The 27,419-nt window shown below is 40.2% G+C and overlaps 3 protein-coding genes across 3 annotated transcripts in view; 1 reads left to right on the plus strand and 2 right to left on the minus strand.

Annotated features, from left to right (window-relative positions):
* Nucleotides 1–299: 299 nt before the first annotated feature.
* C27H18orf21 (chromosome 27 C18orf21 homolog) lies at nt 300–8,510 on the minus strand. Its single transcript, XM_043889731.1, has 5 exons — nt 8,317–8,510; nt 8,212–8,234; nt 4,929–5,128; nt 2,432–2,628; nt 300–570 (listed from the first exon to the last, which is right to left on the minus strand). Exons 1-5 carry the CDS (start codon nt 8,391–8,393, stop codon nt 417–419), a joined length of 651 nt encoding a protein of 216 aa, XP_043745666.1. The 5' UTR covers nt 8,394–8,510; the 3' UTR covers nt 300–416.
* Nucleotides 8,511–11,714: 3,204 nt separating this feature from the next.
* On the minus strand, nt 11,715–24,180 carry LOC122684740 (ribosomal biogenesis factor-like). Its single transcript, XM_043889049.1, has 2 exons — nt 24,168–24,180; nt 11,715–12,152 (listed from the first exon to the last, which is right to left on the minus strand). The coding sequence occupies exons 1-2, from the start codon at nt 24,178–24,180 to the stop codon at nt 11,797–11,799; spliced, it is 369 nt and encodes a 122-aa protein (XP_043744984.1). The 3' UTR covers nt 11,715–11,796.
* Nucleotides 24,181–24,187: 7 nt separating this feature from the next.
* The window catches only part of LOC122684741, a 48,616-nt gene continuing 45,384 nt past the window's right edge, over nt 24,188–27,419 (plus strand). The window contains exon 1 of the mRNA XM_043889051.1: nt 24,188–24,359. Coding sequence (XP_043744986.1) covers nt 24,188–24,359 — 172 coding nt within the window. The remainder of the gene's footprint in view (nt 24,360–27,419) is intronic.

The raw sequence follows: 27,419 nt of genomic DNA on the forward strand, positions 1-27,419 counted from the left end.
CCATTTACAGTGAAATATTATAGTTTACACTTTTTTAGAATTAACAGTAAGGCCACAGACACCTAGAAAGGAGTAAGTAGACCTCTTATAAAGGTCTCAATTTCTTATGAAAGAAAATGACATAAATAATGAAAACTTAAGGGAGGAGAAAATCATACCACTCAATGTCCATATTTATATTTACTACTTACCTTTCATATATTTTTGATCCTCGCAATCACCCTGTGAAGCAGGCAGGGTTCAGTTTTTCATTCCAATTAGGTATTTTCTCCGTAAACACTGAAGAATGCCAAGAAAAGTTTGCTCTTGGACCTGAGTTTCCATTTATTTTAAGAATAAACAAGTTTTTAAAAAAGCAGTTTTTCTAACTTTAGTTTCAGAAATTGCATTAAACATTTATTTTCATAGTCCATCCTTTACAAAGAAGATAAGAAATTTCTAAAGTCCATCTTTGGATTTTTTTTGGATTCACTCTGACTAAGCAACATTTTTAGTTGAGAGAAGTGTTTCTTTGTTTTGCTCACATTCTTTGAGGAACAAATGGGTGTTGACTGTCCAGATGTAGGTGTTCTGAAAAGAAACATAAAGCCACACTTAGATATACAGACAGACAACAGTTCTTCCTACTAAGCCTAGATACCTACTATTATAATCATTTTCTACTCTTCTGTAATAATTATGGCCACACATGAGCAGTAGCTGTACCCAGCAAAGTCATTCCCACTTTGTTAAAAAAAAAAAATCTCCTCACTACAGGCTAACGGCAACATTTACAAGGTATAATGGGTACGTCTAGAAGCTTCTTTCACACCTGAAAGACAAAGCTAAAGGCAAAGTCTCATTAGGACTGAGTTCCTTGTAAGACTGACATCAAAATTCATGACAATTCTAAGCAAGGACTGCAAAAACATTTTTTTAGTTCATAGCTCAAGACCATTTCCTTTCTCAAAAGTGAAGAATCTCAACCTACGCATACAGGTACCATTCTGTTGTATTTTCACCCTTACACAAGGTGAGCTCTAGTGGGCAGATGTTTTGTATGGCTAACTATATATTCCAGTGCTTTTTAAAAGAACCAAGCACAGTGGGTGCTCTCTATAAATATCCACTGAATAAACGATTCCCCATCTGGTATGTGTGTATTTATGCCTCCTTCCACTTCATTCTCTCCAACTGTGTTCAAACCCCAAACAATATTTGGGGTTTGTCAATCTCATCTCTTTTCTGACTGCCCAACCATGATAAACATGATATAACTTTCTCTTTCCTGCGTATGCTTAACAAGCAGTCTGGTTTAAATGCAAGTTAATTATTTTAAATATTCCAAATTTTCTTTTATCTGCATGTATCCTATAAGTAGAAACTTTCACGATGAATTCCTATCATATCAAACACCAAAATAATCAGGAATACAGAGAAAACTGGACTTGAAATTTTAAATGTCAAATCCTCATATAAAAACCTCAATTTTAATAAGCAGAAATAATCCAGTCTTTGCTGAGTTTGTTATTTAATTTCAAGAAGCTACCAAACTCTTCTGTAACAAAAATGTTTAAACATTCCTTTCACAGTTTCTTTGGAGTTAAATTTATTGGTCAGCATAATGAATAGAGTATTGAGGATTACTGAAAATAAAACATGTGCCCAGTCACATAGTTAACTTCACATCATTTCACAAATCCCTATTCTGTTGAGTTTCTGATAGGGGAAACCACAAAGAATGAAGGTTTAGAGCAGGAAAGTCAACCCTGACTGGTTGTTCTGCTGGCACAAAGGATGAATTAAGGCAAGTGACAGGCAGACAGACGGTGCCAGGTAGTGGGGGCTGGAAACCCATGCCAGTATGTCTCTTCCCTATGCACAGAGTGGGGTACCAAAGGCTTCTAATCAGAACTGTGTTTTTCTAATCAGAACTGTGTTTTTTAATAAATATTGGACTACAAGGGTTTGAAACTAGAAGCAGGAAGACTCAGGGAATTATTGTAGTAATCCTGGCAAAGGATGAATAATGATCTGAACAGACAGCAGCAGCATGGAGAAAAAGGAGAGGACAGTTGCGAACACCTTGGAGGCGGGATGGATAGAAACTGGTGACTAACTGGGCCAGGACAGAGGGAGCAGGACTGTCAACTACACTGACCATTTCAGGTCAGAATATCTAGAAGGGCATGTTCATTTATAGATTAAGGAAACTTAGGATGGGCAGGTTTGAGTGGTTACCTGTGGGGACGTGTAGGGGTGGGAAGGGGACATATTTAAGAGCAGTTGGGAATGAGCCCAGGGAGAGGCTGGATGTAGAGGAACACACCTGGAAGTCAGTGCAGTGATGACTTCCTCAACTCTATGGCAGTTTCAGGGAGTGTTTATTAAACAGAGAAATTAGAACTCAGGGGGTTAACAACGGCCATTTATATAGCGTGGATTAAGATACCTGAAAATCAATGCTGGGCTCTTGCCTTTGGAACCAGACATGTGATTTAGGTTTGCAGAACTTGGAGTCTTTCTCTCTGGGGTCTTCAGGCTGAGTTTACTCGTAGGAGTGGTAGGATTGCTCTTCAGTGCTGACAGAAAGCTTCTGCTTTTTCCATGATGTTTAACTGTTCTGTTGCACGTTTTACAAGTAATCAACTGCCACAAAAAGAAGAAATAGTGAGTCTTATTTCTCCTTATAATTTAATCCAATAAACTGTATATTCATTAAATTCTTATATGTAAGACACCCTTTAATATCTGGGCATTTATATCTTTACAATATTTTATAACTTTTTTTTTTTTTTTACATTTCAGTGGGTTTTGTCATACATTGATATGAATCAGCCATAGATTTACATGTATTCCCCATCCCGATCCCCCCTCCCACCTCCCTCTCCACCCGATTCCTCTGGGTCTTCCCAGTGCACCAGGCCCGAGCATTTGTCTCATGCATCCCACCTGGGCTGGTGATCTGTTTCACCATAGATAGTATACATGCTGTTCTTTTGAAACATCCCACCCTCACCTTCTCCCACAGAGTTCAAAAGTCTGTTCTGTATTTCTGTGTCTCTTTTTCTGTTTTGCATATAGGGTTATCATTACCATCTTTCTAAATTCCACATATATGTGTTAGTATGCTGTAATGTTCTCTATCTTTCTGGCTTACTTCACTCTGTATAAGGGGCTCCAGTTTCATCCATCTCATTAGAACTGATTCAAATGAATTCTTTTTAACGGCTGAGTAATATTCCATGGTGTATATGTACCACAGCTTCCTTATCCATTCACCTGCTGATGGGCATCTAGGTTGCTTCCATGTCCTGGCTATTATAAACAGTGCTGCGATGAACATTGGGGTGCACGTGTCTCTTTCAGATCTGGTTTCCTCAGTGTGTATGCCCAGAAGTGGGATTGCTGGGTCATATGGCAGTTCTATTTCCAGTTTTTTAAGAAATCTCCATGCTGTTTTCCATAGCGGCTGTACTAGTTTGCATTCCCACCAACAGTGTAAGAGGGTTCCCTTTTCTCCACACCCTCTCCAGCATTTATTGCTTGTAGACTTTTGGATAGCAGCCATCCTGACTGGCGTGTAATGGTACCTCATTGTGGTTTTGATTTGCATTTCTCTAATAATGAGTGATGTTGAGCATCTTTTCATGTGTTTGTTAGCCATCTGTATGTCTTCTTTGGAGAAATGTCTGTTTAGTTCTTTGGCCCATTTTTTGATTGGGTCATTTATTTTTCTGGAATTGAGCTTCAAGAGTTGGCTTGTATATTTTTGAGATTAATCCTTTGTCTTTTTTTTTGCAGAAAAATTCCAAGCCTTTTCCCAATAAAATATGGCAAAATATCACTGAAAATAACTGACTCCGTCAGACCCTTAGTGAATCTATATATAAATACAAGTCTAATTTATAAAACCAGGCATATGAATTCTCACCCTACTTCACTTCATTAAGAATAGAGGTTGACTTTCTTTTCAGGATTCATTGTTCAAGACATGGTCCATTTTGCAGCTAAATGCTCTTCTTCTACACATCTGACTCACAAGGCACCAGATTTGGCCCAGGCCTCAACAAAATTAATACAAACTAGTTTATGAGAAGTACTATGATGTTCATGAGCAGGTAAAAATGCATTCATAGAGGTTTAAGTTGCTTTACGAAAATGCACTTACCTGTCCAATAACAGTAGACTCCTAAATATGGCAGTTCCAATCCAAGTTGTTACTGACTCTAGTCTTAGGCCAGACCTAAGCTGTCACAGTGTCCACCGTGCCCAGCACAGTGCCTAGGTAATAACCAGGCACTTTAATAGTTGATAAATGTTAACACAGAACATGCAGATAAAGTCTATCTAGTACTGGTCTCTACATAGTAAACCATAAGTAATTTAATTTGGTTGTTTTATTCCACTTTACATCTCCAATATATAGCACTGTTTGGCATAAGGTAAAAATTTCAATAAACGTTTGATGAATGAACATAAGACACTTATCTTTGTTGGACATAAACTTAAATACATACTCTGACACAGAGGGGGGTGACTGAAGAAATGACACTGGTACTTAATGCTCTTTCCTTGTGTATACCTAATACATTTTACTGTGTCTGAAGAAAAGGACCATTAGCTGAAAATATTTAGTGGTAACTGCAGTTCAGATGATGTCACACTGGTGAGCTCAAGAAATCCTCAAATTTGTGAAAATAATTGTGCTCAACAATAAAATCTGGGCATTCAGAGTTCATGATTTTTGGCTTTAGGTAACACTGAGAAACAAAACTAAGCTGTATCTTGATGAAACAGTAATCACTAGAAAAAAATCTTATGTATATATTTTGACAATCTAAATATACTACTACAAACCTCTGAGTTATATTCAGGCTAATTCTTAACCTTATTGTAAGTGAAAGAAAAGTCTAGTTTACTTATACAGAATGGAATTGAAATCTTACCAGCACACTTTTGGAGTCTTTGTACTTTTTCAGAATTTTTGCTTCTTTAAAACTGAGTGTATAATTTCTTGCTTCTCGATTAAGAAGTTTCTGTATTTTGGGTGTCAGTTTGGGCTTGGGTTTGAGGCGCACTCGAGATTTATCCTGAACAAGCAACTGGAAACAGTATGGACATGTTCCTTCAAAAGTGCTTTTATCATCTAAAATTACACAAGTGAAACCCGTAAATCATCAAATCAGAGTATTCTGTTACCACAAACTATCAATATTATAGATGCAAAAGAGTATATTATTTAGTATGAGCAAATACAAATTTTCCTTAAGCAAAATTCAAAATATGAGAATCTACAAAGATAAATTGGCAATAATTTATTTTACAAAACACTATAGTTCTATCGAGTCACTCTTTTTAGCAACAGATAGGTTAACTCCCCACCCTTTTTCACATCATGCGAAATGCCAGGCTGGATAAAGCACAAGCTGGAATCAAGATTGCCAGGAGAAATATCAATAACCTCAGTTATGCAGATGACACCACCTTTATGGCAGAAAGCAAACAAGAACTAAAGAGTCTCTTAATGAAAGAAGAGAGTGAAAAAGGTGGCTTAAAACTCAACATTCAGAAAACTAAGATCATGGCATCCGGTCCCATCACACTTCATGGTAAATAGATGGGAAAACAGTGACAGACTTTATTTTTTGAGGCTCCAAAATCACTGCAGATGGTGACTGCAGCCATGAAATTAAAAGATGCTTGCTCCTTGGAAGAAAATCTGACCAACCTAGACAGCATATTAAAAAGCAGACATTACTTTGCCGACAAAGGTCCGTCTAGTCAAAGCTCTGGTGTTTCCAGTAGTCATGTATGGATGTGAGAGTCGGACTACAAAGAAAGCGAGCGCCGAAGAATTCACACTTGTGAACTGCGGTGTTGGGGAAGACTCTTGAGAGTCCCTTGGACTGCAAGGAGATTAAACCAGTCAATCGTAAAGGAAATCAATCATGAATATTCACTGGAAAGACTGAAGCGGAATCTCCAATACTTTGGCCACCTGATGCGAAGAACTGACTCACTGGAAAAGACCCTGATGCTGAGAAAGACTGAAGGCAGGAGAAGAAAGGGACAACAGAGGATGAGATGATTGGATGGCATCACTGACTCGATGGACATCAGTTTGAGTTAGTTCCGGGAGTTGGTGATGGCCAGGGAAGCCTGGCATGCTGCAGTCCATGGGGTTGCAAAGAGTCAGACACAACTGAGCGACTGAACTGAGCCACTCTTTGCTATGCTGTTCATTACTGCTACCAAGTAAAAAAAGGCTGTAAGTCTCACAAATTTTACAAACACATTTATCATGAAATAACAACATTGTGACTTTTCTTTTTTAAACAATCAGCACAGTTTTGTGGTTGTGAGCTGGGCATTGTCTGCAGTACAAGGTAACAGGACAACAGACTTGCCCCAGGCCCTTTATGCAATCAAGAAAGCATTCACTGACCATCTGCCATGCTAGGCTGGAGACATAAATATGGAAGTAAAGGACTTGCTATCTTTATAGAATTCATGTTCTTGGGGAGCCCTAGGGAAATGAAGGTAAGACTGGTAAGAACTAGTTACAGAATATGATTAAAATGCCCTGAAAATTATTAAACTCTATATAGACTAGCTAGAAACATATCAAAGAAGCTTGACAAAGGTCATTGTAGATGACTATAAACTCTTACCTATATTTGAAAAAGCCATCTATTATTGGTAAAGGGCTTTTGGGTACAAGTACAGTGAAAAAGCAAGCATGGTTATTTAGGGAAAGGTGAAGTGTGAAGGTGATGTTGCTGAAAAGGAAGGTGGGCACACCATCTGTATAAATACTTAAGGCTAAGTCCTGTGTTAAGTGCTAGGAATAGCACTACTGAAAAGCTAAGGACCATGCTTGGAACTTAGCTCTGAAAAATGTAAAATTCATTCACACTGAGAGACTGTTATGGGCCAAGCACTGGTTGTGGGAGATACCGGTGAACAGAGCACAATTCATGGAGACAGACAATGAACACAATGCCAAATGTTAAGTGCTGGGGAGAAAAAAAAAGACTGGAAAGAATGTAGATTGCTGATGGAGCTGCTATTATCTTAAATAGGGAAGCCAGGGAAGGCTTCATCGGGTGACATTTTCAGAAGGAAATGAGGAAGGAATCCAAGCAGGTATGTGAGGTAAGACTTCCAGGTACTGGAAGGGCAGTTGCAAAGGCCATGACACAACAGGGGGGCCTGGCAGTGGTTGAAGTTCAGTGAAAAAAAAGGGAGAGCAGCTCAAAGAGGTAATGCAGACCTATGACATAGGTCTATCTGTGGACTCTTATTGAAGATCTTCACTTTTACTGAGGTAGACAGTCATTTCAGAGTTTGTAGCAGAGAACTGACATGAATCTAACTTAGTTTCTGTTAGGCTCACACTGACTGCTGGATTGAGCCTGGAATGTAGAGATGCATGGGAGCCGTTGGCAATAATCCAGGAGAGAAACTGATGGCTTGGACAGGATGGTAAGAGGGATGTGGAAAGAGGTGGCTAGATGTTGGATACATTCTAAAGCCAACAGGATTTACTGGCATATTGTCCTGGGGAGGAAGGCTGTTAATGAGACAAGAGTGGCTCCTAAGTTTTGGGGCTGAATGAATCTTAAGGATGGGGTTACTGGTTACTAAAATGGGAAGAACTGGGGAAGGGGGGTTGTCGTGTTGGGGGATAAAGCTCGAGTTTTCGCCTAATGTGACATTCAAAAAAAATTAAGTCATCTGGATGAGTCTAGGATTCAGGGGAGTAGTCTAAACTGGAAAATAAGTTTGGAAGTCCTCAGTATGAAGAATTTAAAACCCGTAAGACCGCATGAAAAACTGTAATCAAGGAATTGGGTGTAGGTAGAAAAGAAGTTCATAGGGCTGAGTCTTGGGACACTCAATCATTTGGAGGGTGGGGAAGTTAGGAGGCGCCAATAAAGCAGATCAAGAAGTACTGGCTAAAGAGGCAGGAGTTGAACTCGGTGATGATCTGGAAGCCAAGTGAAGAAACTATTTCGAGTAGACTGATCAATTGTGTCAAATGCCAATAGGTCAGGCAAGGTAAGGCATTCGTTTTTATTTTTTTTTAAAGGAACTGAGAAGCCTCTGGAGGGGGTTTATAATGGCTGTGGGTCGATCAGATTTCTCTAGATCATCTAGTTCCTTGTGCGGAAGGGAGGGAGCGGGGCCACCAGAGCCCGACCCACAACCAACGGGCGTCCTCCTTACCGTGTGACGAGCTGTAGGCCCAGCTGCAAAAGAGACAGACATTCGTAAGGGACGGGACACACCCGCCTGCCGCTCGCCTCCCTCTCCCCTTCCCTTCTCTCTTACAGGAGGTAGCGGGCCTGGCCCGGGCAGCTATCTTGTAGTTTCCCTGCCGCGGCCTCAAGGTAGTGCTTCTGCCTCATCCCCGCAGGTAGCCCACGCCGCAGAGACCCGGTAGCAAAAAGGAGACTCCGGAAGCCGGCTTCCTAAACCGGCGAACTTTGACATCCGGATCCGATCGTCCTCCGGATCCGACCGTCCTCCGGAGCCAGGCACCTTCGGCTGAAGGGTTCCGGTCCCTCCGCGTCCGGGCGGACGTCCGGGGGCCGACCCTTCCGCCGCCGTTGGCCCCGCCCCTGGGTCCCGCCTGGCCTCCGCGGGCTGGGAGTCAAGTGAAAGTATTCAGCGCTCAGTCGCGTCCCACTCTTTGCGAGACTACGGACGGTAGCCCACCGGGCTCCTCTGTCCATACAATGGATTGCCATTCCCTTCTCCAGGGAGTCTTCCCGACACAGGGATCGAACCTGGATCCCCTGAATTGCAGGCAGATTTTTCAGTTTGGGGATCCACATCACATGGGAGCCTGAGCGAAGCAGCTCAGGCTGGGTTGGGTTGGCAGCATCGGGAGCTGAGAATGCGCCCGCCTCCAGCACCGTCGCTTCTAGACTTGGGAGCCCGGGTCCTGACCTGGGCCGCGGCGGCCAACAAGGGCGCCGCTGGGGGAAGCGATGCTTCGGGTCTCCAGTCCAGCCTGCTCTTGGCAGGAGCACTAAGGAGCTTATCTTTATTATTATTATTTTCTGTTGTTAATTGAAGTGAAATTCACCCAACTCGTTAGCCATTTTAAGGTGACCAGCTCCATTGCAATGTTGCACAAACACCATTGTTACTAGTTTGGAAACATTTGTATCAGCGTAGGGGAAACCTCATACGCCACTAGGAGTTACTCCCCATTGTCCCCTCCCTCCCGGCCCCTGGCAACCGCTGATAACGCTTTTTAAAATTTGTTTTATTTTTCGCTGTGCTGGGTCTTCATTGCTGCATACGCTTTCCTCTAGCTGCAGGGAGTGGGGAAGTGGAAGGTGCTACTCTGTAGTTCCCACGCGCTTGCTTCTCATCGCGGTGACTTCTCTTGTTGCCAAGTATGGGCTCTAGGTTCTGCCCGCTTCAGTCGGTGAGGCAGGTGAGCTCAGTAATTGTGATGCTGGGGCTTGGTTGCTTCACAGCATGTGGGATTTTTCCGCTCCAGGGATGGAACCCATATCTCCTTCATGAGCAGGCAGATTCTTTACCACTGAGCCACCAACCTCAAGTAAATGGAATCATACATGGGATCTTCCTGGTGAGGCGTCTTCCATATAGTATAGTGTTTTTGAGATTCATACACTTTGTATTATATATCAGAACTTCATTCCTTTTTATAGCTGCGTAGTGTATATATGTTGTCACCAAGTTGTGTTCGCCTCTGCGACCCCATGGACTGCAGCACCCCAGGGCTCCCTGTCCTTCATCATCTCCCAGTTTGCCCAAATTCATGTCCATTGAGTTGTCGTTACCATCCAACCATCTCATCCTCTCGCATCCCCTTCTCCTCCTACCTTCAGTCTTTCCCAGCATCAAGGTCTTTTCCAATTAGCTGGCTGTTCACATCAGGCGGCCAAAATATTGCAACTTCAGCATCAGTCCTTCCAATGAACGTTCAGGATTGATTTCCTTTAGGATTGACACCTATTTTAGCTATTAAGCCATTGATGGACATGTGAGCTGTTTCGGCTTTTTGGCTTTTGTGAATACTGCTGTCGTGAACTTGAAGGTGTGTTAGTTTCTATTCTTTTGAATTTATACCTAGCAGTGTAATTATTGGGTCATACTGTAATTCCATTTTTAACAAGGACTCCACATCTTCACCAACACTCATCTTCTGGTTTTGTTTTGTTAATTCTAATCATCCTAGTACGTGTGAAGTGACATCTCTTTGTGGGTTTGATTTGCATAATGATGTTAAGCATCTTTTCATGTGGTGTTGGCAATTTGTATATCTTTGAAGAAATGTCTGTTCCAGTTCTTTGTCCAGTTTTTAACTGGATTGCTTGCCTTTTGTTGTTGAGTTGTTACAGTTTTAAAAAATGTGTTCTGGATGCATGCGTGTGTGCTAAGATGCTCTAATCATGCCCACTCTTTGCAACAATATGGACTGTAGCCCACCAGGCTCTTTTGTCTATGGGATTCTACAGGCAAGAGTACTGCAGTGGGCTGCCATGACCAGGTATATTCTGGCTACTAGACTCTTATTTATCCTTCGTTTTTAAAAACGTTTTCAGAAAGAAGTCACGTGACACAAAAGTTTGTAAAGAGAAAGTATCTATTTTACACCAGATTTTAATTTTTCAGAAGAAAAGTTCTTACATATGCTCTTCCCACCTTTCCACCCTATTTCTGTGAGATGATCAACATTGGCAGTTGGGTCTCTTCTCCTATGCCATTACACACATAAGCACATGTATGAATACAGGCATGCATGCTAAGTCACTTCAGTCATGTCTGACTCTTTGTGACCCTATGGACTGTAGCCCACCAGGCTCCTCTGTCCATGGGATTCTCCAGGCAAGAGTACTGGAGTGGGTTGTCATGCCCTCCTAACTCAGGGATCGAAACTGCTTCTTTTATGTCTCCTGCATTGGCAGGTGGGTTCTTTACCACTAGCGCCACCTGGAATGCCTGTAAAGTGAAGTGAAGTCTCTCAGTCGTGACTGACTCTTTGCGACCCCGTGGACTGTAGCCCACCAGGCTCCTCCGTCCATGGGATTCTCCAGGCAAGAATACTGGAGTGGGTTGTACCATTACCACATACCCAACAACAACAAAACAAGACATATACAAAAAACAAAAGTAGAATATTAGTTCTTTACCACATTACTTGCCTTTTTCCTTAACAACAAGTCACACACATCTCTCCAGTATACTGGAGAGTGTATATATATATATACACTCACATGTGCTTTTAATAGCTGACAATATGACAAAATGTAATGAACCATAGTTTATTTAACCATTTTCCTATCAATGAGCATTCAGTTTTCTTCAGTGCTTTGCTAGTTCTAATAGTGCAGCAGCAAATATCTTGTATATGCTAATGCTTCTTATTTCCTTTGTCTGAATTCCTAAAAGAGAAATTACTGAGTGGAAAGTTATGCATATTTTAATTTCCTAGATCATCCAAGAAAGGTTGTAGCAATTCACACTCCCAGCATCAATATCTAAGAAAGCTGGGTCAAATTGGATAGTGAAAAGGCGAAGGTCATTAGCTCACTTAAATACCACTAAGATAAAGCCTCTTTTCACTTATTTCTTGATGGTTTGCATTTTCTTTTGTGAAAAGAAATCTTCATTGGGTTGTTTATCATTTTCTGGGCATCTTTGTATTTTGGTGAAATTCATCCTCTGCTTGTCATTTATGATGCAATATTTCCTTACTTAACTTTTTTTTCTTGTATAGAAGATTAAATTTATTGGTTGTTTTGGGGAATTTGATGCATCATCGGTGTATTACAAGTGAGCCATTAATCTTGTAGCTTCATCAACATTAACTGGTACGTTTTCATGACACTGCTGAGATATCAGTTGTTTCTGCAGAGGTTCAAAGGAACAGCCTTTTGAGAAGTTTGCCAGTTCCTTTTGTATATCTACAAAAGCTTTATTCACTCTGTTAACTTTTTTGTCATTCACAATGTTTATCTTCTTAAGGTTAGTGGTAACTGGTTTTGCTTTGTTTTTAACCTTAAAGCTTTTTTGGCTGGCTATGTGGAGTACATTCCTGGACTTCTCCCCTCTTAGCTTGTTCTTGGCTATTGTCAGGCCTCTGATACCCTGGTGCAGCTTTCTCAAGTTCCAGGTGACGCCATCTGCACGTGCAAGATCCAGTTCCTTACTTAACTTGTATCCTTGGAAGATTTATAGCATTTTGCCCCCCAAGATTTTGTATGTGATCAGACTCCTCATGATTGAGTCTGGGTTTTCTGTATAGCTTTAAAAGGCCTCCTTTATCTTTATGCTGAAGCTAGACAACTGACTGTTCATCCAAATGTTATTCTCATACTTCTCTAGCTTGATTTCTTCCATGTACATCTTTAATCCACATGAAATATATTTTCACTTAAGTATGAGGTAGAGCATCTAACTGAATTCTTTTCCAGATGGACAAAAATCCCAGATTTGCAAAGATTCCTTACTAGCTAGTCTTTTTCTTCTGGAATTGAAACTTAAAAAAAATATGCAGTGAACCCTGAATATGTGCCAGGCACTTTTTAAAGCATCTTATTTATGTGAATTCATGTAATCCTCACAACCCCATGGCATAGGTGAAATGCCAGTGTCTCTGTATGAGTTTTTTAAAATAAAGTTGCTGCTACTTCTAGATTCTCTGTTTAACGCTCTGTGCTCAGTTCCTCAGTGGTGTCTGACTCTTTGCGACCCCAGAACTATAGCCCTTCTGGATCCTCTGTCCATAGGATTTTCCAGGCAAGGGTACTGGAGTGGGCTGCCATTGCCTTCTCTAGGGGATCTTCCTGACCCAGGGATACAACCCCTCCCCTGGGTCGGTGTCCTTTGACCTCTTTCACTAGCCAGTAAAGCAGAAGGGGAGATCCGCACTATATGTGCACGTGCACTCATTCTTCTGGCCCTCAGCGCACTTTCTTTCGCTGCTCCTCTTCTGTCTGCTCTGAGCACCGCACTCCTGTATCCCGATCCTTCAGGCAGGACCTTTACTTGCATCACAACTTGTCTTCTCAGACGTCATGGGGCCCAGATGGCACCCTTGCCCTCCCCCACAACCTGCCCTCCCGCCCAGTCTCCTTCCTTCTCAGCCCCTCCAAGAACCTGCTTCCTCTTCCCACCCCCCGGAGTGGCTCCCCACGCTCCACAAATCCCAGGACTGCACACTTCTCCCCACACCTTGGCCACCCTCTCTTCTTTTGCTTGCACCCCTACCTTGGCCCCCAACATTCTCTTCCTGCTTCCTTTCTCCCAGTCCATTCTTCACCAGGCAAAGTGACCTTCTTAAACTGTAAATCATTTGGGGGGAGCTGGAGCGTCCTCTGCAAGCTCCTCATTGCACTTGGAACACAAGCTCCTGGCATCCTCTCCGGGGCCCACGTGGCCGGTCAGTGCCCCACCTCAGACCTCACCTTGTCTCACGTGTGCTGTGCTTAGGTGCTCAGTCGTGTCTGACTCTTTGCGACTGCCTGGACTGTAGCCCACCAGGCTCCTCTGACTGTGGGATTCTCCAGGCAAGAAGACTGGAGTGGGTTGCCATGCCCTCCTCCAGGGGATCTTCCCAACCCAGGGATCGAACCCCGGTCTCCCACACTGCAGGCAGATTCTTTACCATCTGAGCCACCAGGGAAGCCCTTGAATACTGGAGTGGGTAGCCTATCCCTTCTCCAGGGTATCTTCCCGACCCAGGAATCGAACCGGAGTCTCCTGCATTGCTGGTGGGTTCTTTACCAGCTGAGCTCCCAGGGACTCAGTACTGCTCCTGCCATGCCAGCCTTCTCTCTATCACTTAGCATGGCCTGCTCAGATCCACCCCAGGCCCTTGACTTTGAATGAGGATCCTTTCCACAGCTACTCTTCCTCCTCATTCAATCTTGGCTCAGATGTGACTCTCTCAGAAAGGTGTTCTTTGACCACCCCAATAAAGAGCTGCTTCTGGACCACCCACCGTCACTCTCTGCCATTGCTAGTTTTTATTGTCACAGTAACCTCACTATCTGAAATTGCCTTATTCATTCATGGGCTACCTGGCCTCTTGCTGAATGCCTTGACAGCAGGACTTGGTCTGTCCTTTCTGTTGCTGTTCATGCAGACCCCAGTGCAGACTCTGGCAACAGAGCAGGGGCTTAGTGTGGATTTGCTGCAAAATCATACTGGAAGGAAAGGAAGTTGAAGGAGGTTGAAAATAAAATAGATTGACCTTGAGTTGACAATTGTTGGCAGTGAGTTTGTTATGTTTATTTATTGATTTAAATTTTTTGTTATGAAAAATCTCAAACATATGCAAAATAATCACCATAATATAATGAACCTTCATACATCCGTCACACAGCAACTCTCAGCATTCTTGTGCCATCTCTGCCTCTTCCTACCCCCTTCAATTATAGTAATTGTAAACATTTTTAAAGGCATGTTGAAATGTACAAATCTTAAATGTACAACTTAAAAATGAATATACTCTTATTAAGATATAGAACATTTCCAGCCCCCTGGAAGATGAACTGCAGACTATCAAGATTTCCAGCATCCCAGGAGTCCCCCAGTCTTCCAAGTGATCTTTCTCAGTCAGTTGCCCCTCAAGGAGGCCACCACTTTGCTTCTGCTTCTCCTTCCCCTTTCCCTTCCCCTCCTTCTTCTTCTTCTTACCGTATTTTAATTTTACCTTTCCAGAATTTCATGCAAATCATATAATAAACACCTTTCACATAGATTAGTTATGACTTTCTAAAACTTCACATTAATGGAAAGAAATAGTATGTACTTTCTTTACTGATTTTTTTGCTGGGTAATATTTCCTTTTATGGTTATACTACATTTTGTTTATCCATTCACCTGTTGATGGACATACGACTGTTTCCAGTTTTTGTCTATCATAAACAGAGCTGTGATTAACATTCTTATACAAGTCTTTTTGTAACCAGTGTTTTCACTTTTCTTGCATATATAAGAGTAGAATTTTAAACAGCATGTTTAACTTTATAAGAAATGGCCCAAATGTTTTTCCAAGGTATTTGCACCATTTTGAATTCTCATCAAGAATGTATGAAAGTTCTATACAGTTTTGCTATTATTTGGTGTTATCAGTCTTTTAACTTTTGAACCATTGTCATGGATGTAGAGTAGTATCTCTGTGGTTTCAGTATTCACTTGACTGGTGAATAATGACATTGAGCTCTTTTCACGTGCTTACTGGTTATCTGTATGACTACCATTGTGAAGTGTCTTTTCAGATCTTGCCCATTTGAAAAATTGCCTTCATTTTTGTCATCAAATTGTATGAGTTCATTATATATTCTTAATAAAAATCTTAACTATCTATTCTCTTAATGGTGTCTTTTAATGAACAGAAGTTTTAATTTGGATGAAACCTAATTTGTTAATTTTTGTTATTTTTCTTGTATGGTTATTGCTCATCTAGTCCCAAATCATAAGATATTCTCCTATATTTTCTTCTAAACAGTTGGCAATTTCATTTTGATATTTAGGTCAATGAGCCATCCCAAATTAATTTTTGTGTAGTATGAGGGAGGGGTGTTGGTAGTTTCAGCAACATTTGTTGTAAAGACTGGCCTTCCTGCATTGACTTTATCTAATACCTTTGTCAAAACCAATTGATCATTAGCTATTGGTATATTTCTAGACATTCTAGTCTGTTGTATGGATTTGTCTATCCTTATGTAGATATCAAACTGTCTCTTTATTTAATAGAATACATAGCTTATTTATTTATCTTTATTTATGTATGTATTTATTTAATAACTTTTGGCTGTGCTGGATCTTTGTCGCTGCACCCGGGCTTTGTCTCACTGCCATGAGCAGGGGCTGCTCTTCGTTGTGGTGCACGGGCTTCTCGTGGAAGTGGCTTCTCTTGTTGCAGAGTAAAGGCTCTAAGTGCACATGCTTCAGTAGTTGCAGCTGACAGGCTCAGTAGTTGTGGCACACAGGCTAAGTTGCTCAGCGGCATGTGGGACCTTCCTAGACCAGGGACTGAACCCATGTCCCCTGCATTGGCAGACAGATTCTTATCCACCGTACCAGAGAAGTTCACCATACTGTCATAATTTCTATAATTTTGTAAGAACCTTTGAAGTCGGGTAGTGTAAGCGCTCCAGTCCCACTTGTCCCACTTTTCCAAGATTGCTTTGTCTATTCCAAATCCTTGTCTTCTCCATATACATTTTAGAATTGTCCTGCCAGTTTCTAAAAGAAGCCTATTTACATTGAATTGTAGGGAGATCATTGTGGGGAGAATTAATATCTTAGAAATACCAAATTTACATCCATAAATGCAGTCTATATCTCCATGTTATTTAAGTCTTTAATTTATTTTTGCAATGTTTAGTTGTTTTCACTGTATAGGGCTTACATGTCTTTTATGAAATTTGTTCCAAATAGTTTATACTTTTGATGGTATTGTAAATAAGACTATTTTAAAATTCACTTTCCCAATATTTGCTGTTAGTATGTTAGTATGATTTTGTTAAACTCACACATTAGTTTTTGAGTAACAGAGTTAAACCCGTGATTTAGATCTAGGTTGTTTTTTGTAGTTGATTCCTTAGTTTTTTTCTGTACAAATGATCATGCCACCTGAGAATAAGGATATATACAGTTCTTCCTTTTCAACTTATGTGCCTTGTGTTTATTTTTCTTCCCTTATTGAACTGGCAAAGACCTCCAATACAATAGAAGTGGCAAGAGCAGAGAAACTTACTTTATTTCCAATATTAGGGAAAATATGTATAGTGTTTTACTATTAAGAATTTAGTAGTTGTAAATTTTTTACAGATACCTGCAATAAAATTAAGCAAATTCTTTTTTGTGCCTCATATGCTGAGAGTTCTGAACAATTTTTTCCATAATGAATGGGTATTGAACGTTGTCTGATGCTTTCTTTGCATCAGTCTTTTTCTTTTCTTCTTTACTACCTGGATATGGTGGTATGGTGGGTTACACTGATTTGTCTTTGAATTGTTAACAAACTTTGTAGTCCTGAGATTAAATCATAGTTTTTCATGATTTATTTATGTATAGTTTAATCTGATTTATATTCATATAAGGTCCTTGGCATTAAGGTTGTGCTGGTTTCATAAAACAAGTTGGCAACTGTGCCTTTATCCTTTGTGTTCTGAAAGAGTTTGTGTAAGATTGATATTATTTCTTCCTTAAATGTTTGACAGAATTTACTAATGAAATCATCTTATGCTGAGGTTTTCTCTGGGAGTTTTTGATAATAAATTCAATTCATTAATAAACATAAAGCTACTCAGATACTCTACATCTTTTTTTAAGTTGGTATTAATTTTGGTAAATTGTATTTTAGACTATAATTTGTTAAAGGGCCTTTTTTAAGTAAAAAAGAAAAGGCCATAGTAGAAAAAAGAAAATATATGAATGAAAAAAATCTCACTGGTAAAGGTAAAAAAACAATAAAGGAAGTGGACTGGCCACTTAAGAAGCCAGTGTGAAGGTTAAATGACAAAAGCAATAAAGTCAACTATAACTACAATAAGTAGTTAAGGGGTACTCAAAGTTGAAGATGTAAAATAAGACATCAAAAACACAAAATGTGGTGATGGTAAAGATTTACGGTGCTTTTAGAATGCACTGAAAGTTAAGGACTATCAGCTTAATATAAACCACTGTATGTGTGTCAATATTTAGGTAACCACAGTCAAAAACCTTTAATAGATACACAAGAATAAAGAGAAAGGAATCCAAAAATGACACTAAATAAAATCATCAAACCACAAAGGAAGAGATTGAGAGAAGAAAAGTACAGAGAAGAGCTATATAAACTACCAGAAAATAATTAACAAGATGGCAATAAGCACATGCCTATCAATAATCACTGTAAATGTAAATGGACTGAATGCTCCAATCAAAAGACATAGGATGGCTGAATGGGTAAAAAAGACAAGACCCACCTATATGCTGCCTGCAAGAGACTCTCTTCATATCTAAAGACACAGAGAGACTGAAAGTGAGGGCTTGGAAAAAGATAGTCCATGCCAATAGAAATGAACAGAAAGTTGGAGTAACAATACTCATTTCAGACAAAGTAGACTTTAATGTAAAGTCTACAATAAAAGACAAAGAAGGACATTATATAATAATAAAGGGATCACTATAAGGGGATATAGTATTCATAAACATATGTGCCCCTAATATAGGAGCACCTAAATATATAAAGCAGATGTTAACAAACATAAAAGGAGAAATTGACAATAATTCAATAATAGTAGGGGACTTTCACACCCCACTTGAATCAATCGAGAGATCATCTACTCATCCAGTAAGGAAAATTGTCCTTAAATGATACATTAAACAAGATGGAATATACAGAATATTCCACCCCCAAAGTACAGAATACACATTCAAGTGTACATGAAATGTTCTCCAGGATAGGACACATGTTGGGCCACAAAACAAGTCTCAACAAATTTAAGAAGCTTGAAATAATATCGAGCATCTTTTCTGACCACAATGATATGAGACTGGAAATCATTTAAAAGAAAAAAGATATGGAGACTAAATAACATGCTACTAAACAACCAGTGAGTCAATGAAGAAATCAAAGGGAAAATTTAAAAATACTTTGAAAATGGAAACAACTTTCTTAGATCTATGGGACACAGCAAAAACAGTTCTCAGAGGGAAATTCCTAGTGATATAGACCCATGTCAAGAAATAAGAAAAATCTCTAGTAAACAACCAGACTTTACGCCTAAAGGAACTAGAAAAGAAAGAACAAATAAAGCCTGCATATTAGTAGAATGGAGGAAATAATAAAGATCAGAAGTAGAGATTTTAAAAGTAATAGAAAAGAACAATGAAACCAAGAGCTGGTTCTTTGAAAAAGATTTTTTAAAAAGATAAACTTTTAGAGACACACTTATCAGAGAGAGAGAGAGAGAGAGGCCTTAAATAAATAAAATTAGAACAGAAAGAGGAGAAATTATAACTGATATCACAGAAATCCAAGGAACCATAAGACTACTATGAACACCTGCCAACAAATTGGACCTAGAAGAAATAAATTCCTAGAAACATGCAATCTTCCAAGACTGAATCAGGAAGAAATTGAAAATCTGAACAGACCAATTACTAGTAATGAAATTGAATCAGCAGTTTAAAAAATTCCCAACAAACTAAAGTCCAGGACCAGATGGCTTCACAGGTAGATTCTACTAAACGTTTAAAGAAGAGTCAACATCTATCTTTCTCAAACTACTGCAAGAGATTAAAGAGGAAGGAATACTTCTGAACTCATTCCACAAGGCCAGCATTGCCAAAATCTGACAGAGACACTAAAAAAAAGAAAGAAAGAAAATTACAGGGCAATATCCCTAGTGAACATAGATGCAGAAATCCTTAACAAAGTATTAGGAAGTTGAATTCAATAATACACTAAGATAATCATACACAATGATCAAGTGGGATTTAGTCCAATGATGCAAGGATGATTCAACATCCACAAATCAATCAACGTGATACACCAATTAACAAAATGATAAAAATCATATGATTATTTCAATAGATGCAGAAAAGTCCTTTGACAAAATTCAACACCCACTTCTGATAAACTCTCACTGCAGTGGTATAGAGGGACCATATCTCAACACAATAGTTGGCCATTTATGACAAACCCATAGAACAATCATACTTAGTGGTAAAAAACTGAAAGCATTTCCTCTAAGGTCAGATCAAGTCAAGGAAGTGCACTCTTGCCACTTTTATTCAACTAATAAGTGCTAGCCACAGCAATCATAGAAGAAAAAGACATGAAAGGCATCCAAATAGGAAGAAAGAAAATTGTCACTGTTTGCAGGTGAAGATATGTAGAAAACCCTAAAGACTCCACCAAAATCTATTAGAAATAATAAATTACTTCAGTAAAGTTGCCACATACAAAATTAACATACAGAAATCTGTTACATTTCTATACTAATAATGAACTATCAGAAGGAGAAATTAAAAAAATAATTCAATTTACAATTGTATTAAAAAGAACAAAATACCTACCCAAAGTGGTAAACGCATATACTCAGAAAGCTATAAGACATTGATGAAAGAAATTGAAGATGACACAAACAGATGGAAAGATATAAGAGACTCATGCATTGGAAGTACTATTATTAAAATGATCATACTACCCAACCCATCTATAGATGCAGTGCAATTCCTATCAAGATACTAAAAGCATATTTCAACAGATCTAGATGAAATAATCCTAAAATTTGTATATAACTCAAACAGACCCTAAATAGCCAAAGCAACCTTGAGAAAGAAGAATAAAGCTGCAAGTATCACACTTCCTGATTTCAAACTATACTACCAAGCTGTAGTAATAAAAAAATGTGGGATGGCACAAAAACAGACGCATAGATCAGTGAAATAGAATAGAGTCCAGAAATGAACCCATGCTTATGTAGCCAACGCAAAGAGTTGGACACGACTGAAGTGACTTAGCAGGCATGCATGCAAGCTACAATGCAGGGGACAAGAATCTAACATGGAGAAAATATAGTCTCTTCAATAAATGGTGTGGGAAAACTGGACAGCTTCATGTTGGAGAATGGAACTAGACCACTTTCATCATATATAAAAAATTAATTCTGCTTCTGTATTAATTCTACATCTGCTTCTCTATCCCTGCCCTGCAAATAGGTTCATCTATACCATTTTTCTAGATTACAGATAGATGGGTGAGATGGGGGGGTTGGGAGGGAGGTCCAAGTGGGAGGGATATATGTGTATATTTGGCTGATTTGCTTCGTTGTACAGCAGAAACTAATATAACACTGTAAGGCAACTACTCCAACAAAACAAAACAAAACAAAGTGAGACATAGAGCTTCATTTTATATAGAAGCAACTTTGAATTTAATGTATTTGAGAGCCAAGTGCTAACAGAATGACTGGTTCTTCCTCTGAAAAAAAAAATCAAAATAGATTAAAGACTTAAATATAAGTCCTGAAACCATAAAATTTCTGGAAGAATATATAGCTAGTGTGCTGTTTGAAATCAGTCTTAGCAATATTTTTTGAAATGTCTCCTCAGGCAATGGCAACAAAAGCAAAAATAAGCACATAGGATTACATCAAACTGAAAAGCTTTTGCACATGAAGGAAACCATCAACAAAACAAAATGGCAACCTACTTAATGGGAAAAATATTTCCAGATGATATGTCTGATAAGGGGCTAATAGCCAAAATATATTTTTTAAAAACCCCACACAACTCAACAACAATAAAAATCTAATTAAAAAATGGGCAGAGGCTCTGAATAGACATATTTTCGAAGGAGACATACAGATAGCAGACAGCATATGAAAAGATGCTCAAAAGATGACTAATCAGTAGTCATTAGGCAAAAGCAAATAAAAACCACAAGGAGATATCATCTCACACCTCTCAGAATGACCACTGAAAAATATAAGTAACAAGTAACGGTGTGGAGAAAAGGGAACCCTTGTGCACTGTTGGTAGTAATGTGATTTGGTACGTCCGTTGTGGAAAAAATATGGAGTTTACTCAAAAAATTGAAAAGAGAACTATATGATCCAGCAATTCCAGTTCTGGATCTTTATTCAAAGCAAACAAAAACATTGATTGGGAAAAATACATGCACCCCAAAGTTGACTGTAGCATTATTTACAATAGCCAAGACATGCAAGCAAACTAAATATCCGTCGATAGACTAATGGATAAAGAAGATGTGATATACATACAGACAGACATATACACACACACAGTGGGACATTGAAGTGAAAAGTCGCTCAGTTGTGTCCAACTCTTTGCGGCCCCATGAACTGTAGATTACTCAGCCATGAAGAGAATGAAATCTTGCCATTTGTGACAACCTGGAAGGACCTAGAAGGTATTATGTAAATGAAATGTCAGACAGAGAAAGGCCAATACTGTATGATTTCACTTATATGGAATCTATAAAGCAAAACAATTGAACAAATATAAAACAGAAGAGACTCAAGCTACAGAGAAGAAACTAGTGGTTGCGGGAAGGAAGAAGTGGGGAGATGGGTGAGATAGGGCAAGGGTTCTAAGAGAGATACAAACTTCCAGTTATAAAATAAATAAATCATGGGCATGTGATGCACAGCGTAAGGAATATAGTTGGTAATATATGTGACTACTTTGGTGACAGATGGCAATTAGACTTATAGTGGTGATCATTTTGTAATGCATAAAAATATGGAATCACTATGTTGTACACCTGAAACTAATATAATGTTGAAAGTAAATTATACTTCAAGAAAAAATAGGTAAAGCTATTCAGAGATTCCATTTCCTCTTGTGTTACTTTTGGTAAGTTTTCTCTTCAGCAATTTGTCTATTTCATCTAAATTGTCAAACTTATTGGCATAAACTATTTAAAGTAGTATGTCTAATTTCATGTCTGTAAAATCTGTGATGATATCCTCTCTTTAATCTTTGCTCTTGTGGCTCGATAGCAAGCACACTCCATTCTGTCCCTCCACTGAATGTTACTATAAACCTAGACAGAATGCATAGAGCACCTATAGGAAGACGGAAAGGGAATGTGTGTGCATGCTTAGTCACTGAGTCATGTCCAGCTCTTGGCGACCCCATAGACTAGTAGCAGCTAAATGGAGAAGACGGCTTGAAGCACCAGTGCACTAGATGTGAACTTACCATTTGTGTTCCTTTGTTAGTTATTAGCCTCAATGTATGCCTGGGATGTAGTCTGGGATGCATGTAGAGAGAGCTCCAGGGATGCATTTTAGTTCTGGCTGATTATCAGGAAACCCCCAACACCCAGAGAGAGAGAAAATGTGGAATTGTCTATGTTTTATTTCTTCTCCCCATTTCCTTGAGCCCAGCCCTGAAGCCTTCCTGTGGTGAAAACAGCAAAGGCCATGGCAAGAGCCAGCAGGAGCTAACACTCTGAGGAAGGGGAACATTCCTCCCCAGTTTGACCAATCCCTCTTGCTTCTGTCTTCTTGACCAAAATCCCTATTGCTTCTGCCACTTGACCAAAGATGGGAGCAGGCACAGAAGTACACAGTGAAGTCACTTTCTGGCCATAAAATAAAAAGGGAAACCATAGGGAACTGGAAAATACTGAGGAGATTGTGGAGAGAGGAGGCACTCTTTCTTAATATTATAGGAAAATCCCAGAAAGTTGTATATGAAATTCTGGGTTCACCACTGGGCTGTGTGTTCATGGGTCTGTTCAGTGTATCTGTGACTTTGAGAACTGAACTAATATACAATCAACCAGGGTCCAGATGACATCTGAATTGTACATAATCAGGATCTATCCAAATGGTACTGCAAGGGCTTTGAAAACTGAATTTACATTTGAACTACAACTCATGGAAGACAGAGTGAACTTGAAGCCCAAACCTAAGCAAGTCTTTTGCCTAAGACAAAAATATGTCTATTCTTCACAGAACTTAAATAAGATCTAAAGTCTCATTGCATAATATTAAAATATTCCAGGAGACAATAAAAATTACTTGATATATTAAAAAACCAGGAAAATCTCAACTCACAAGGCAAAAAAGATCAACAAACTTCAAAACTGAGATTGACATAGATGTTGGAATGATCTGAAAACAACTTTAAAGCATCTATCATACAAATGTTCCAAGAAGCAATCATGAACACTCTAGAAAAGTAAGAAGTTAGCAAAATTTCTTGTTAAGGGCTAGGTAGTAAATATTTTTAGGTTTTTCAAGCCATTTGGATCTGTTCCATCTACTCAGTTCTAGGAAAACAGCCATAGAAAGCCATAAACAGTACATAAACAAGTGGATATAGCTATTTTCCAATAAAACTTTATTCATGGGATTTGGTCATAGACCCAAATAGACCCCATAGTTCACCAATCCCTGGACTATAGCATTTTAAACATAGTCTATATATTTACTGAGCTTTTGTATCTAGTTCAATCAATTATCAAGAGCAGAGTCTTAAAATCTTTCACTGTGATTGTAGGTTTGCTTATTTCTCCCTTCAGTTCTGTTAGTTTTGCTTAAGGTTATTTTGAAGCTCTGATATTAGGTGCATGAAAACATAATTAGAAGAACAGGCAAGAGCAACCCTTGGGCCAACCAGAGCCTGTGCACCGCTGCATCCTGGTGTCCAATACCTACATCTCGCCGCCATCGCCACTATGCCCAAGAGAAAGGCTGAAGGGGATGCTAAAGAAGATAAAGCCAAGGTGAAGGATGACCCACAGAGAAGATCTGCAAGGTTATCTGCTAAACCTGCTCCTCCAAAGCCAGAGCCCAAGCCTAAAAAGAACCCTGCAAGGAAGGGCCCCAAAGTGAAAAAGGGGAAAGCTGGCAAGGATGGGAATCAGTTCAGTTCAGTCCAGTCACTCAGCCGTGTGCAACTCTTTGTGACCTCATGGACTGCAGCACACCAGCTGCAGTGTCATATCTTTTTGCCTTTTTTGTACTGTTCATGGGGTTCTTAAGGCAAGAATACTGAAATAGTTTGCCATTCCCTTCTCCAGTGGACCATGTTTTGTCAGAACTCCTCACCATGACCCATCTGTCTTGGGTGGCCCTACATGGCATGGCTTATAGTTTCATTGAGTTAGACAAGGCTGTGGTCCATGTGATCAGTTTGACTAGTTTTCTGTGATTGTGGTTTTCATTCTGTCTGCCCTCCGAAGGATAAGGATTAGAGGCTTATGGACGCTTCCTGATGGGAGAGACTGACTGTGGGGGATACCGGGTCTTATTCTGATGCGCAGGGCCATGCTCAGTAAATCTTTAATCCAATTTTCTGTTGATGGGCAGGCCTCTGTTCCCTCCCTGTTGTTTGGCCTGAGGCCAAACTATGGTGGAGGTGATGAAGATAATGGCGACCTCCTTCAAAAAGTCTGGTGCACCCACTGCTGCACTCAGTGCCCCCAACCAGGCAACAGGTCATCACTCACCCACGCCTCCGCCAGAGACTCCTGGACACTCACAGGCAGGTCTGGGTCAGTCTCTTGTGGGGTCACTGCTCCTTTCTCCTGGGTTCTGGTGCACGCAAGGTTTTGTTTGTGCTCTCCCAGAGTCTGTTTCCCTGGTCCTGTAGAAGTTCTGTAATCAAATCCCACTTGGCCTCCAAACTCAAATTCCCTGGGGATTCTCAGTCCCTCTGCCAGATACCCAGGTTGGGAAATCTGTTGTGGGTCCTAGAACTTTCTTAACAGTGTGATCATTTCTTTGGTATAATTGTTCTGCAGTTTGTGGGTTGTTTGCTCCGTGACTCTATGGTGGGGTTGATGGTGACCTCCTCCAAGCAGGCTGATGCCACAGGCTGTGTGACCCAGGGCTCTGCCCCCAGAGCCCCTGCCCCTGCAACAGGACACCGCAGTCCTGCACCTCCGCAGGAGACTCAAACACAGTTCTGGCTCAGTCTCTGTGGTCTCTAGGTCCTGGTGCGCACAAGGTTTGGTTGAGCCCTCCGAGCATCTCTGGCGGGTATGGGGTTTGATTCTAAATGCGATTTCTCCCCTCCTACCATCTTGCTGGGGCTTCTCCTTTGCCCTTGGATGTGGGGCATCTTTTTTTGGTGGGAGAAGGACTGATGCTGAAGCTGAAACTCCAGTACTTTGGCCACCTCATGCGAAGAGTTGACTCATTGGAAAAGACCCTGATGCTGGGAGGGATTGGGGGCAGGAGGAGAAGGGGATGACAGAGGATGAGATGGTTGGATGGCATCACCGACTCGATGGACATGGGTTTGAGTAGACTCCGGGAGTTGGTGATGGACAGGGAGGCCTGGCATGCTGCAATTCATGGGGTCGCAAAGAATCGGACACGACTGAGCGACTGAACTGAACTGAACTGAACATTCTCCTGTCGATAGTTGTTCAGCAGCAAGTTGTGATTTTGGAGTTCTCACAGGAGAAGATGAGCACATGTCCTTCTACTCTGCCATCCTGCCAGTATTCTAGTATGGGAATAAGCCTGCAGATAATGGAGATGCCCAAATAGATCAGGCATGGAAAGCTGATGGTGCTGGAGATGCTGGGTAAAGTGTGTGCATTCCTGGTAACTGTGTACTTCTGCTGACTGTACAGCTTGAAATACTATTTTTTTAAATCAAGTTTTATAAAAATGCAGAATTTTGTTTTACTCTTTTAAAAACTGGGTTTTTAGCACACAGGACACTCCATTGGTTTTTTGGGGGGAAGGGTACATGTCACTAACAGGAGCTGGATTGACATGGCGAAAAAAAATCTTTCCCATCTAGTTTTGGGAGACTTCCTCTTGGTTCCCAGGAAGGAGCAATTCCTTGATGTTGACACACATTCGCCACCTTGGTACAAAGGCCTTGTGGTGTGGAAGATTTAAATTAGTTTTTATGTCCTCTTCTCCCTCTCCACTTGTAGCATTGACTTGACTCCCCTAAACCCAGAGACCTATTGGAACCCACCCCCTCCCCAAATTGGTTAACGGTACGCCAGGCAGCCTGGACTTTGCAGTGGTACCACTGAGATGGCATCACTCGAAAGGGCAGTGGTTCCTTTTTTAGATTGTGGGTCCTCAGATTGATACTTTAGCCACTTTCATCCCCATTTCCTGAAAGTCAGGAAAAGTTGTTAAACAACAAGCTAAATGTAAAATGTCAACCCTCACTCTAAACTCTCCCTGTTCAGAGCATCAGATGAAGACTTCATTGAGTTTTATAGTGGCTTTCTGATTTTGGTAGTCCACTGCAAAAGGGAGTTTGAAAGTTGTTGTATAATGTTAGCAATTGTCTGCCTATGTCCTGTTTGAAATACTGTGATTGTTAATGAAAAGTATCTTTAAGCTGGATACAGTTTGGCTTGGGAAAATAAACTTATAATTGTTTATTGATCTCATGGATAGACCACTTTTTAAAATGGAAATGTAGTTGAGGTACAACATTATATAAGTTACAGGGATACAATATAGTGATTTGCAATTTTTAAAGGTTATACTCCATTTATAGTTAATATTGGCTGTATTCCCTGTGTTGTACAATATCTCTTTTTTGCTTATTTTATACATAATAGTTTGTACCCCTTGAAAGTGAAAGTGAAAAGTGAAAGCCTCTCAGTCGTGTCCGACTCTTTGCGCCCCCATGCACTATACAGTCAATGGAATTCTCCAGAGCAGAATACTGGAATGGGTAGCCTTTCCCTTCTCCAGGAGATCTTCCCAAACTAGGGATCAAACCCAGGTCTCCCACATTTCAGGCAGATTCTTTACCAGCTGAGCTGCAAGGGAAGCCCAGGAATACTGGAGTGGGTAGCCTATCCCTCCTCCAGCAGATCTTCCCCACCCAGGAATCAAACTGGGGTCGCCTGCATTGCAGGCAGATTCTTTACCAACTGAGCTATGAGGGAAGCCCCTTGTACCCCTTAATTCCCCTGTATT

The sequence above is a fragment of the Cervus elaphus genome, chromosome 27 (assembly GCF_910594005.1).
Source record: "Cervus elaphus chromosome 27, mCerEla1.1, whole genome shotgun sequence".
NCBI lineage: Eukaryota > Metazoa > Chordata > Mammalia > Artiodactyla > Cervidae > Cervus > Cervus elaphus.

Bases quoted from the DNA above. Each gene is read 5' to 3' on its own strand.
- C27H18orf21 (XM_043889731.1), bottom strand. From the start codon at position 8,393: ATGAGGCAGAAGCACTACCTTGAGGCCGCGGCAGGGAAACTACAAGAT. The intron at 8,235-8,316 runs GTAAGAGAGAAG...TCTCTTTTGCAG, and splicing joins GGCCAGGCCCGCTACCTCCT to CTGGGCCTACAGCTCGTCAC. The intron at 571-2,431 runs GTATCTTAATCC...GTTTCTTTTCAG, and splicing joins AGCCCAGCATTGATTTTCAG to AACACCTACATCTGGACAGT.